Source organism: Oncorhynchus mykiss, chromosome 5 (assembly GCF_013265735.2).
Source record: "Oncorhynchus mykiss isolate Arlee chromosome 5, USDA_OmykA_1.1, whole genome shotgun sequence".
Classification (NCBI taxonomy): Eukaryota; Metazoa; Chordata; class Actinopteri; order Salmoniformes; family Salmonidae; genus Oncorhynchus; species Oncorhynchus mykiss.
In genome coordinates this window covers 45,537,164-45,550,946 of record NC_048569.1, presented here as the reverse complement: position 1 = coordinate 45,550,946, position 13,783 = coordinate 45,537,164, and the positions used below count along the sequence as shown (strand labels likewise).

At 42.3% G+C, this 13,783-nt stretch overlaps 1 protein-coding gene across 1 annotated transcript in view; it reads right to left on the bottom strand.

Moving 5' to 3' along the window:
* The window catches only part of LOC110522954, a 39,148-nt gene extending 30,053 nt beyond the window's left edge, over window positions 1-9,095 (bottom strand). The window contains exons 1-2 of the mRNA XM_036979045.1: window positions 8,760-9,095; window positions 2,654-3,334 (exon numbers count right to left, since the gene is read on the bottom strand). Coding sequence (XP_036834940.1) covers window positions 2,654-3,334; window positions 8,760-8,781 — 703 coding nt within the window. The 5' untranslated portion in view covers window positions 8,782-9,095. The remainder of the gene's footprint in view (window positions 1-2,653; window positions 3,335-8,759) is intronic.
* Between the last annotated feature and the right edge of the window lie 4,688 nt (window positions 9,096-13,783).

Below are 13,783 nucleotides of genomic sequence, written 5' to 3'. Positions count from 1 at the left end.
CCATATCACCTCCACCCTACCTGACATCCTAGACCCACTCCAATTTGTTAACCGCCCCAATAGGTCCACAGACGACGCAATCGCACTGTACACTGCCCTAACCCATCTGGACAAGAGGAATAACTATGTAAGAATGCTGTTCATCGACTACAGATCAGCATTTAACACCATAGTACCCTCCAAACTCGTCATTAAGCTTGAGACCGTGGATCTCGACCCCACCCTGTGCAACTGGGTCCTGGACTTCCAGACGGGCCGCCCCCAGGTGGTGAGGGTAGGTAACAACATCTCCACCACGCTGATCCTCAACACTGGGGCCCCACAAGGGTGCATTCTCAGCCCTCTCCAGTACTCCCTGTTCACCCATGACTGCGTGGCCATGCACGCCTCCAAATCAATCATCAAGTTTGCAGACTACAGTGGTAGGCTTGATTACCAACAACGACGAGACGGCCTACAGGGAGGAGGTGAGTGCTCTCGGAGTGTGGTGTCAGGAAAATAACCTCACACTCAACGTCAACAAAACAGATGATCGTGGACTTCAGGAAACAGCAGACGGAGCAGCCCCCTATCCACATCGACAGGACAGTAGTGGAGAGGGTGGAAAGTTTTAAATTCCTCGGCGTACACATCACAGACAAACTGAAATGGTCCACCCACACAGACAGGGTGGCTGAAGGAGGCTGAAGAAATGTGTCTTGTCACCAAAAACACTCACAAACTTTTACAGATGCACAGTCAAGAGCATCCTGTCGGGCTGTATCACTGCCTGGTATGGCAACTGCTCCGCCCATAACCGTAAGGCTCTCCAGAGGGTAGTGAGGTCTGCACAACGCATCACCGGGGGCAAACTACCTGCCCTCCAGGACACCTACACCACCCAATGTCACACGAAAGCCAAAAAGATCATCAAGGACAACAACCACCCGAGCCACTGCCTGTTCACCCTGTTATCATCCAGAAGGCGAGGTCAGTACAGGTGCATCAAAGCGGGGACCGAGAGACTGAAAAACAGCTTCTAACTCAAGGCCATCAGACTGGTAAACAGCCATCACTAACATTGAGTGGCTGCTGCCAACATATTTACTCATCTCTAGCCACTTTAATAATGGAAAATTAATGTAATAAATGTATCACTAGCCACTTTAAACAAAGCCACTTTATATAATGTTTACATACCCTACATTACTCATCTCATATGTATATACTGTACTCTATACCATCTACTGCATCTTGCCTATGCCGTTCGGCCATCGCTCATTCATATATTTTTATTTATTCTTATTCATTCCTTTACACTTGTGTGTATAAGGCAGTTGTTGTGAAATTTTTAGGTTAGATGACTTGTTAGATATTACTACATGGTCGGAACTAGAAGCACAAGCATTTCGCTACACTCGCATTAACATCTGCTAATCTTGTGTATGTGACAAATAACATTTTATTTGGTCATTATGGCCAAAGTTCATCACTGGGGCCAAGCTTCCTGCCATCCAGGACCTCTATTCCAGGCGGTGTCAGAGGAAGGCCCTAACAATTGGCAAAGACTCCAGCCACCCTAGTCATAGACTGTTCTCTCTGCTACCACGGCAAGCGGTACCGGAGAGCCAAGTCTACCCCCAAGTCATAAGACTCCTGAACATCTAATCAAATTTCTACCCAGACTATTTGCATTGCCCCCTCTTTTACACCGCTGCTACTCTGTTTATTATCTATGCACAGTAACTTTAATAACTCTACCTACATGTACATATGACTTCAATTACCTCAACTAACCGGTGCCCCCGCACATTGACTCTGTACTGGTACCCCCTGTATATACCCTCGCTATTGTTGTTTTACTGCTGCTCTTTAATTATGACTTTTTTGGGGGGGTATTTTTCTTAACTGCATTGTTGGTTAAGGGCTTGTAAGAAAGCATTTCACTAATACCTGTTGTATTCGGCGCGTGTTACAAATTAAATGTTATTTGAAAAATACAACTTAAATGAATCAGTCATCTGAGTCAGTGCAGTATACTGTAAGTTGAGTATCCTTCCCTATATGCATGCTGAAAGTCAGTAGTTAACTTGTTCTTTGAAAAATAGCATTGTATTTTTTCAAACACAATTTTCTCCTTCAGATCACTCAGAACAGGCCATCAAAGGGTGCTTTCCTATTTTTAGTAAATAGTGGTATCCAATTGGTAGTTTACAGTCTTGTCCCATTGCTGCAACTCCCGTACGGACTCGGGAGAGGCGAAAGTCGAGAGCCGTGCCTCCTCCGAAACACAACCCAGGCCAAGCCACACTGCTTCTTGACACAATGCCCGCTTAACCTAGAAGCCAGCCTTCATCAATGTTTCGAAGGAAACACCGTACATCTGGCTACCGTGTCAGTGTGCATTGCGCCCGGCCCGCCACAGGAGTCGCTAGTGCGCGATGGGACAAGAACATCCCTGCCGGACAAATCCTCCCAATCCCGGACGATGCTGGGCCAATTGTGCACCGCCCCATGGGTCTCCCAGTCGTGGCCGGCTGCGACAGAACATGGACTCGAACCAGGCTCTCTATTGGCACAGCTAGCACTGCAATGGCCCCGGGCTTATCATTATTGATGGATAACAGGTGCATGTTACAGCCCTGGCTCTATGATGAGACGGAATCAGACTGACCAGGAACAGTAGCAAGGTTCCTTCTAGCCCCACCAGTTGAAGCTGTATCTGAAGATGCACCCTGATCAGTGGTGAATGCGCGTTCTTTGGAGACGTCTTCACAAGTGAGCGGCGGGGCGTTAGAGGTACTAGACCCCACATCCTGAGCTGACATAAGCTGCCCTTGGTGTGGTTCTTCTTCCTCACAGTGGGCCTGTGGGTCTCCGTGTTCATTCCTATCGAGTGATCCTCCTCTGGGGATGGGAGGCAGCCCTTGGTCCCGTTGGGGCCTTGGATCAGGACCAGCCTGGGTGGATAAAGGTGAGAGAGGCTGGTCCTTTCTGGAGCCAGGCCGGCTGGATTGTGCCATGAGCAGGTGAGAGCTACACACATGGTCCCCTGCCGGCCGCTGGCTCTGACTCCTGCCCAGCCTTGCCCCGGTCTTCTCCTTGATCTTCTTGGTCTCTCTCTTCCCAGAATTCCCACTCTTGTCTCTCTTCCTGAGGAGGAAGCGGGGAAAGGTGCCCATGTGGGTGTAGTTGTCGCTGGAGCTGGATGTGCATGGATGCATCATATCCATGTCGTTAAAAAACGTCTCCACAGCCCCATCAGGCTCGGCGGAGGAGGACTTGGAGTCGAATTTGTCAGACAATGAGCTGCGACGGAAGGAGAAGTTAGGGAGAATTCCAAACCACTTTAAACCTGTTGAGGGAAACAGACAGATAATGTGTCATACATTTACAGTAGTACCATGGAATGCTCTTCAAATAAAATTCCACTCAAAAACATTTGGTATTTGTTTCGTTAATCCATTGTCGATGTATAGTCCCAAAATGTTTTGCATGTCAGCAATCAGTTCTTAATGTTTTAATCTCTTTTTTTAATATAGTCTGAGGTCTTTGCTTTTCTCACATTATTGGTTTTATACACTGTTTACGTGTTCTAGAATGTTGAGTGTGTTCTAGAATGTTTGGAACCTGACCCCCTGGGCTGGGTTGTTGGAGTGCAAGAGGTGACTGCTGGCATGTTTAGTTGTTTTTTTCTTCAGAAACGTCAAGCTGTTCAAAGTTAACAGTATAACATGGTCAGATTGAGAGTTGGTGGGAGAGCCAGAACAGCCTCTCGGGGTCCAGGGGAACAATACATAAACACTGGGCAGGAACGGAAAGCGCTTGTCTTAGGTGTAGGAGCTAACTCGTTCTTTTGAAAAAATTATTTCAATTGAATATTGAGGAAGGTGATGTGTTAAGACAGGGGACCCAGCACTAGCAGCCTATTTAGTTGGTGTGGAGCAGCAACAGTTGAGACAGAGACAGTATATCAAATGCAAAATAGGTGGTAGGCTATTTAGTCTATTTACAGTGCAGATGATTCTGAAGACTGTACATTTTTTGCAAACACAACTCCAGATCCACATGGCAACAATGACATAAAGGCCCAGTGCAGTTAAATTTGATTTGCCTTTTTGTTTTATATATATTTCCACACTATGAGGTTAGAATAATACTGTGAAATTGTATTGCCCTTTAATTGTGACCGCCTGAAATTCCTGCCTGTTTTGGTTGGATGGAGTTTTGGCCTGCATGGTGACATCGCCAGGGGGTAAAATATTTTATAGACCAATAAGAAAGAGTTTCAAACCTCTCTGCCAATAACAGCTAGTTTTCAGTTTTTCCCTCCCCACTCAGACCACTCCCAAAAAACGGGGACCCCTTTTGTGATAGCAAATTAATAATCAAAACAACTCAAGCGAGATAAAAATAGCATATTCACAGCAAATTCTCCAGTGTTAAATCAACACTGAAAAATTGGGACCGTATGCACACTGGAACCAGTGTCAACTTAACACACTGCTTAGTTAATAAGAGTCTATTGACGCACCCGTGCCTAAGTAACATATATTTTTTTTACGAATCAAAATCCATCAGTTTAAACAAGAGATATCTGTTTCGCATGGGCTGCGTCTCAATCCGCCTATATTGGCCCTCCGCAGCTGCGGTGAAAAGTAGCAGAGATACAGTGCTGTTTGTCAGATCAGGAGACATTCTGAAAATCTATCTTCTCACGAAAACGTCTGTAGCGTCCGAGCGGTTTGGCCTACTAACTAATATGACCACTCTAAGACGAGACTCTCGTGAACACGATGGTGCTCTCCGTTTTGCTATAAGAGCCCCACAAGTGTAATGGGACACCTCTGAAGGTACAGGTTGAAAAAAAATGTATGGAATTATTCGAGTTAGTTTTGTGCAAATATAAATAAAAGGGGGTTAAATGTGTCCAAAAACCTAAGATAATTCACTTCAAAACCTTATTCCTTATGATTTTTTTTTTAAACTGCCTGTTGTGCCATTTATTAATGTTCTATTCAATGTGTTTCTATGGGCTACAGAAGGTCCTAACATTTTAAATCAGATAATGGAATTATCCATGGTATGACCCTCTTAAAACAATTCCTAGCTTAGTAGAACCCACCCCCCTCCCCCCAAAAGGTTTAGACTTTTAGGAGGTTAAAGCCTTTCGAGTGAATTGTAGAGTTACCTCCCATGACTATATTTGTTAGTGCAGCGGTTCCAAAACTAGGGGCAGCGACCCCATGTGGAGTCACCTGATATGAAAATGGAGTAACGGGAAAATCTCCAATATCCTGAAGAAAAAAAACATTTACAAAAAATATACACTACCGTTCAAAAGTTTGGGGTCACTAAGAAATGTCCTTGTTTTTGAAAGAAAAGCACATTTGTTGTCCATTAAAATAACATCAAATTGATCAGAAATACATGTTGTATTAGTGTTGTAAATGACTATTGTAGCTGGAAACGGCTGATATTGAATGGAATATCTACATAGGTGTACAGAGGCCCATTTATCAGCAACCATCACTCCTGTGTTCCAATGGCACGTTGTGTTAGCTAATAAGTTTATCATTTTTAAAGGCTAATTGATCATTAGAAAACCCTTTTGCAATTATGTTAGCAGAGCTGAAAACTGTTGTGCTAATTAAGGAAGCAATCAAACCTGGCCTTATTTAGACTAGTTGAGTATCTGGAGTATCAGTATTTGTGGGTTCGATTATAGGCCCTTATGCTGATTGAGACCCTTATTCCTGACGAATGGGTTTGTTTTTTAAGACTGTGTTTTTCTTTCTGCTTGCATTTCTTATTTATATTTTGATGTGTGTATTTTCGGTCATTTATGTATATCAGGGATCCTCTGTAAAAGAGACCTTGGTCTCCGTATGACTCCCTGATCAAATAAAGGTTAAATAAAATAAATATAAATGTAAACCTCAATGGGGTAGGGACATCCCAAGGACTCCAGATAGCACATATCATTAGAGGCTGCTGACCTATATACATAGACTTGAAATCACTGGCCACTTTAACTAATGACTGGAACACTAGTCACTTTAATAATGTTTACATATTTTGCATTACTCATCTCATGTATTCTATCCTATTCGACTGTATCTTAGTCAATGCGGCTTTGACATTGCTCATCCAAATATTTATATATTCTTAATTCCATTCCTTTACTTTAGATTGTGTGTATTGTTAGATTGTACTTGTTCAATATTACTGCACTGTTGGAGCAAGAAACACAAGCATTTCGCTACACCCGCAATAACATCTGCTAAACACGTGTATGTGACAAATAACATTTTAATTTTAATAAAGTTGTGAATTTACCGGCGAGCCAGTTCACAACGGTGTGGTGACTAGAACAGTTTGACTTTTCAAACAGAGATAAACACAAATAAGAAACTAAACTGAATTTCAAATAAAGATCGAAAAACGAAGAAAAAAGAAAAAAAACGAACATAAAAAACAAAACTATAATAACCTTGATTACCAGACTGACATTTGTTATTTTACAGGAACAAAAGCATAATGTTTGAAGTGATTAGCAATAGGATTAGCCATAGGTTTGCAAGGGTAATTAACAATGTTTGTTGCACACAATTAGTCCGTTTGTGTGGGGGGAAATGGAGGGAAAACATCTCACGTGATGATAGGCACGTCACATGATGATGATGATGATGACGACCCAGTGGTGATGGGGAATGTAAGGCCTTGTTGTATCTCTTAGTTAGCCTGCTTTTTTATACCTGTGATTTCAGAAAGTGAGGCTACAGTAGGCTCCAATACTTTCAAAGTAATTGTTCTATAGACTTTCTCTATTGTTTCTGTATAAAGACCATTTACCGAGAGAACTCGGATTCAGACAGAACCACCAGAACTAAATATAATAACATAGACTCTGAAAGGACAGGGCAGTCAGCACTGTACTGGATAAGAGGATGAAACAGAAACTACACATTTTGTCTTTCCTTTGTCATCAAAGAGGCAGTGGCCACAATTACGTTGCCCAGCAAGAAACTAAAAAAACTTTTAAAAAATAGTCACTGACAACAACCAAAATGAAACAGGTGGGGGTTCTAGGAGGGGTTCTGAAAGACACACAAGGAGGTTGTCCACTGAAAGCTGACTAGCAACAACAACTGGGACATAAAAGACACCCACTCTGAGCACCCACTAAATTTGCTCAAGAAGAGACAAACAAAATACAAACCCACACCTTACTTAAAGACAGGAAGCAAAAAAAAAAAGTGGAGAAAATGAAAACAGGAAGATCAGATAAAGAATAGATTTTAATGTTATTTATATAAATCAAATAGTGAGAGCCAACTAAAGGTGTTAACCCTTCACATCTCTCAACACAACTGGAGCACTGGTCCAGCCACTCTTAAATATCACCTGGGACAGCACAGGTGAAACACCTTCTGACTAACGAGAAGCGAGATGACACCAATCGGCGCGCCCAATGTGCTAACGTGCTAATGTCCAACCTCGAAATATTAACAGAAAAACCAAAGCCTGTAATACCACTAAAGGAAACTTTTGTAGCTGTGACGTCGTCCATATTATCTATGTACACTGTAGAGTGAAGCACATTCAAAGGGAACAGTTAACCGATGAAACTGAACTGTTTCCTGTGCGTGCTACTGCTGCATCTATCTTGGAAGTCCTGCGGTGTGTGCGCATGTGTGGTATTTTCACACTTCCTCCTCCTCCTCTTCCCCTCAGTGAAGTACAAAAATGAACCTAATTTCTGCCTTAAACCAGGCTGAGGTCAGGACCTAAGACCAATAATAGCCTATCATATACATGTATATAGCGTATACATTCTAATACAATATAAACTGGGTGGTTCGAGCCCTGAATGCTGATTGGTTGACAGCCGTGGTACATTTAAGCAATAAGGCCAGAGGAGGTGTGGTATATGGCCAATATACCACAGCTAAGGGCTGTTCTCAAGCACAACGCAACGCGGAGTGCCTGGACACAGCCCTTAGCCGTGGTATGTTGGCCATATATCGCAAACCCCCGAGATGACTTATTGCTATTATAAACTGGTTACCAACATAGTTAGAGCAGTAAAAATAAAAGTTTTGTCATACATTTGTCTACGGTCTCATATACCACGGCTGTCAGCCAATCAGCTTATAACAGACCGTATACCATATACTAAATACGTTGGTAACCAATTTATTATAATAATAAGGCACCTCTGGGGTTTGTGGTATATGGCCAATATACCACAGCTAAGGGCTGTATCCAGGCACTACGCGTTGGGTCGTGACTAAGAACAGCCCTAAGCCGTGGTATATTGGCCATATACCACAGCACCTCGTGCCTTATTGCTTTAGTATATGATGTCTATGGTGTTGTCATGCATGTACATAGTCTATAGTCATGACTCACGTTATTGCAATGGTGTAGGCTAGCAGCTGTAGCACACCCTTCAGCTAGATCAGAAGTGCATTATTTACTATGTCCCTCTTAATTTATTCATCAGAAAGAAGCCTGTATCTAGGTCAGCCTAAAAAGATAGATATTACACTGTAGATATTTTTTTTTGTGTTATACTGTCTAAAGCTTTATTTGCATGAGACCAGTGAGACGAATGGCAGGTTGCTCAAACACAGATATCGCATTACTACGGTCACTAGCATGACGTAATTGTAAGAGAGGTGCATTTAGTTAATGATGAACGTGAATCCTCAGCCTCCAACCACACACACACACACTGAAGTGGTACTCCACACACACCGTAGTAGGCTACTCACTCAGTTTCCGTTTTCCGCTCATGGTGAGGCTGTGAGGTCCAACTTCAGGCTTACTGACTATCTGACTGTGGGGGTGAAGAGAGCTACTCGATCTCCAGTGCCAAGTAGACTGTCTTTAAGAGCAGGAACCAACCACTCCTTTAAACCGACCAACCTCTTCTCTATCTAGCCACAGTTCAGTTCAGTTCCGCTCCACAAGAACAGATGTGTAAATGTATGCACGCAGAAGAACCGGTGTAGACAGGCCTCTGTGCTTCCTGTGTTAGCCAGTGGGGAGTAGGTAACAGGGAGGTGAGAGTAGAGGAGCCTGTAGCATGTCACTGTATTGTGGCTATACAGAAGTAGTGCAGCGGTGTGTGTGTGTGTGTGTGTGTGTGTGTGTGTGTGTGTGTGTGTGCTAATCTTAGGTGCAGACAACCGGCCCTCCCTGCATGTAACAGACAGCGCCTGACAGAGGCTGATAGTGCTGCCTGCATGTGAGACCTTTTCCCACAGACTGAAGTTAATAATGAATGATTCCTTAATGAAACTGAAAGCCCCAGCTGCCTATCAGATCTCTGGTCTGATATCATATCTCTGAGCTGTTGTTGTTATTTTACCCCGGGAGTCTGGGACCACTAGTGAATTGTTGAGGGACCGTTTGTACATACGAGATGGCTACAGTATATCTGATTCTAGGCCCATCAATCTGACACTTACAAACACAGATTTCCATGCAGTGAAGTTATACTATGAACAGGGAGACCAATGAATGATATGAGGAAAGGCATGCCCCACAGACTGTCTATGACAGTGAAAAGCATCAGCATGCAACAATTAAAGTATTTGTTTACAGAGTTTTCAATTTCCTCCATGTGGAAATATGAAGCTACATATATGTCAAATAATGAGGAACATGTTGTGCATGTTTTTAAGAGCTGAAGTGACACTTACTTTTAGAGCCGGGCGATATGAACAAACATCAATTTACGATGACTTTACGAAACTTCACATTTCTCTAGTATAGGCTACTTTGCATAATGATCGGCCTGGTGGCGTTATCTGAGACAAGTGCAAAGTGCCTCGTCCTATAGATTTGTGCCGAAATGTTTGGAGTTCAGTTTAGATAGCTTATAGCTAGCTACTTTACCAAGCTTGTTTACGTGGTTATCTATGGGTATCTATGTCAGCCAGGTGTACCTGGTTGTGTTCAGCGATTCTGTTTTTTACTTGCAGTATTCTAAGTGAACACTAGAATGCAGCAGAGATACAGTATTCGGTACAGAGCAAGGTCCTGTATTGAATTCATTCTCTGTGCTCCAGTCAACATCCACTCAAAACCATGCACCTTTGGACTGGTAGCCTGAATTGTTCCCCCACATGAACTCTGTCTCAGAGCGGTAACATCAAAGGCACTATAAATCAACAATAAGTTATTTAATGTAGCCTACAGATCACAGGAGGTTGGTGACACCTTAATTGGGGGCGAACGGGCTCGTGGTAATGACTGGAGTGGGTTTAGTGGAATGGTATCAAATACATCTAAGACATTGTTTCCATGTGTTTGGTGTCATTCAATCTGCTCTGTTCTGGACATTATTGTGAGCCGTTCTCCCCTCAGCAGCCTTTTGAGAGCTGGGCCACCCTTTAGATTTAAAAAAAAATATTGTTCAAATTGTAGACTTTTAGTGACACACCATTGATTAAACATTCCTCATGTCATTTTAATGGGGAGCTAAAATGGCAGCCGCAAAAATGTAGTGTCATATAAATGCATCGTAATGCAGAAACGTCAGTGTCCCTCAACTCTCTCAATGCATGGCTCTGGTTTGATCCTTCACGTGATGAAGTTTACAAAAAATTTTTTTTACCTAATATAGAACATGTATCAGAAGAAGGATCGTAATTGTGAATCTGTGCCGTCTTTATCACAGAAGACATGGGAATTACAGCTAATTATAATGTACTGTATACTGAACAAAAATATAAAAGCAACATGCAACAATTTCAACAATTTTACGGAGTTACAGTTTATATAAGGAAATGAGTCAATTGAAATAAATTTGATAGGCCCTAATCTATGGATTTCACATGACTGGGCAGGGGTGCAGCCGTGGGTGGGCATGGGAAGGCAATAGGCCTACCCACTGGGGAGCCAGACCCAGCCAATCAGAATGACTTTTCTCCACTAAAGGGCTTTATTACAGACAGAAATACTCCTTAGTTTCATCAGCTGTCCGGGTGGCTGGTCTGAGACGATCCCTATAGTGAAGAAGCGGAGGTCCTGGGCTGGCGTGGTTACACGTGGTCTGCGGTTGTGAGGCCGGTTAGACGTATTGCCAAATTCTCTAAAACGACGTTGGAGACAGCTTATGGTAAAGAAATTAACATGAAATTCTCTGGCAACAGCTCTGGTGGACATTCCTGCAGTCAGCATGCCAATTGCACAATCCCTCAAAACTGAAGACCTCTGTGGCATTGTGACAAAACTTCACATTTTAGAGTGGCCTTTTATTGCCCCCAGCACAAGGTGCACCTCTGTAATGATCATGCTGTTTAATCAGCCTCTTGATATACCACACCTGTCAGGTGGATGGATTATCTCGGCAAAGGAGAAACGCTCAGTAACAGGGGAGTAAACAAATTTGTGCACACAATTTCAGAGAAATAACCTTTTTGTGCGTATAGAACATTTCTGGTATCTTTTATTTCTGCTCATGAAACTCATGAAACATGGAACCAACACTTTACATGTTGCGTTTATATTTTGGTTCAGTAGATGAATCAGGCTCCCAATTAGTGCTTAGTTATTACCAGCTTATTAACTTAGAGTGCATGCATGTTTAAACAAGGAACTACGGACAAATTGGTCATATGTGTGCATGTCAAATTAGGTGTTGTCAGAATTATAAATAGTCTTCAATTACATATGAGTACACAGTGAATGCCTTACTAACAACGTCCCAAATGGCATCCTATTCCCTATATAGTGCACTGCTCTGGTCAAAAGTAATGCACTATATAGGGAATAGGGTGCCATTTGGTACCGTGTTTAATGATGTTTCATGTTCAATGTTTAATGATGCATCACATGGATCTATAAATTACCATCGCATTCAGTAGTCTATATTGATGTGTGTTCACCCATGTGAACATGATGTGAGGTTATCGTCGTTATGTTTGTGTATGAATCAGTGAGGTGACAGGGAGATATGTGGGAGTGAGAATAGGGACTGTGTGTGTGTGTGTGTGTGTGTGTGTGTGTGTGTGTGTGTGTGTGTGTGTGACCCAGGTTGTTCCCAGACAGCCAGACAGGGCCTGATTGACGGCTCTATATCGGGCAGGGGTATCACTGTTCAGACATCGTTCTGTCCTGTCCTGGAGATAGGAGGCAAGATGGCGGAAACACGCACACGCTCGCTCGCACGCATACACACACAGCTCCTGTCTGTCTAGGAGCAACCTGGTCTGTGTGTGCATCTATTGCCCACCCCCAGTACACTGTCAATGTATATCAACAATGTATCAACCATCAACGGGGTTGGGGAGTAACAGATTACATGTAATCCGTTACATGTAAGGGATTACGAGAAAAAAAAACGGTAACTGTAATCCATTACGTTACCAGCAAAAATATTGTAATCAGATTACCGATACTTTTGAAAAACTGGATGATTACTTTGAGTATTACTTGTAAATTCAGAAAGGATGTTGGCGAAAAAAAATCTTTGACACTTCTCTGTTTTCTCAATGACATTCAAATCAGCATTGAAAAAAGGCGGAAGGCTTTTGTAGGATACAGTCCAAGCTATGTCTTCCATTGGTGCGACTGCTGTCGGCATCCAAAGATTATCCAACTTGAATAAATGTTTGGAGGTAATGATGACAACAGTGATGTAGTCTACGGCTATACGGATATCACTTATGATTGATATCTACATAGCGCATTGATGGGAATAACACTGCTGCTCTCTCATTTAGCTTTCGGCTTTCTAGCCATCGCCGCTCCATTTTTCATATGTCCATTTGTTTTGTCTTGTTCCATACAGACCTGGTTTTCATTCCCCAATAAATCTACATGCATTTAGTCCTCTGTTCCCCATCATGTCTTTGTGTGTAATTGTTCGTTGTAATGGTGTACGTTCACACTTTTATAGTTTATGTTCTGTGTTTTTGGGCACTTATGTCATTTTTTTATGCCTAGTGTTTAACGGAATACTCTACTCTACTCTGCTCTTCTGCACCTGACTTCGCCTCCCTTACACCGCCTTAACAGCCATTTCCCAAAAGTCAGACTCTTACCACATGCAAACTCATTTTTCCTCAGCTTCAGAAGCACCTGCATTCATCAAATGTTGTGTGGTTATCCTTAGATATATTCTCCAGACTTGCCTAGAGGGAATTGTTCATATGTTGTACAGTTTTAATTCTAGATAACATTTTGTTAGAAAAATAACTGCCCAAAATGCATTTTACTAGAGTACCAGTCAAACGTTTAGACGCACCTACTCATTCAAGGGTTTTTCTTGATTTTCTTTATTATTTTCTACATTGTAGAATAATAGTGAAGACATCAAAACTATGAAATAACACATATGGAACCATGTAGTAACCAAAAAAGTGTTAAACAAATCAAAATATATTTGAAATGTGAGATTCTTCAAAGGAGCCACCCTTTGCCTTGATGACAGCTTTGCACAGTCTTGTCATTATGTCCATTCTAGTCTATCAAAAGCTTTTTCTGCATTGACAGATAATACAGCCCAAGGAAGTGTTGTTCCTGATGAAGCATCTCAGATGTGTAATAGTCAAAGGACGTTGTCCGAGGATAAATGGGTTTTTAACAAACCCACTCTGGTCCACGTGGACCAATTTGGGTAATTAAGTCTGGAGACTGGATGGCAGTTTAAAGACATGGTGTTTATTAAAGATAGGAGGCAATATGGAGAACATTAGGTGGCAACCTTGCCTTTTTTTTTTTAAATGAAAGAGAAATTCGGGCTGTATTCACATCTTTCCCAAATGGACCTTTGTGAACGGCTGTG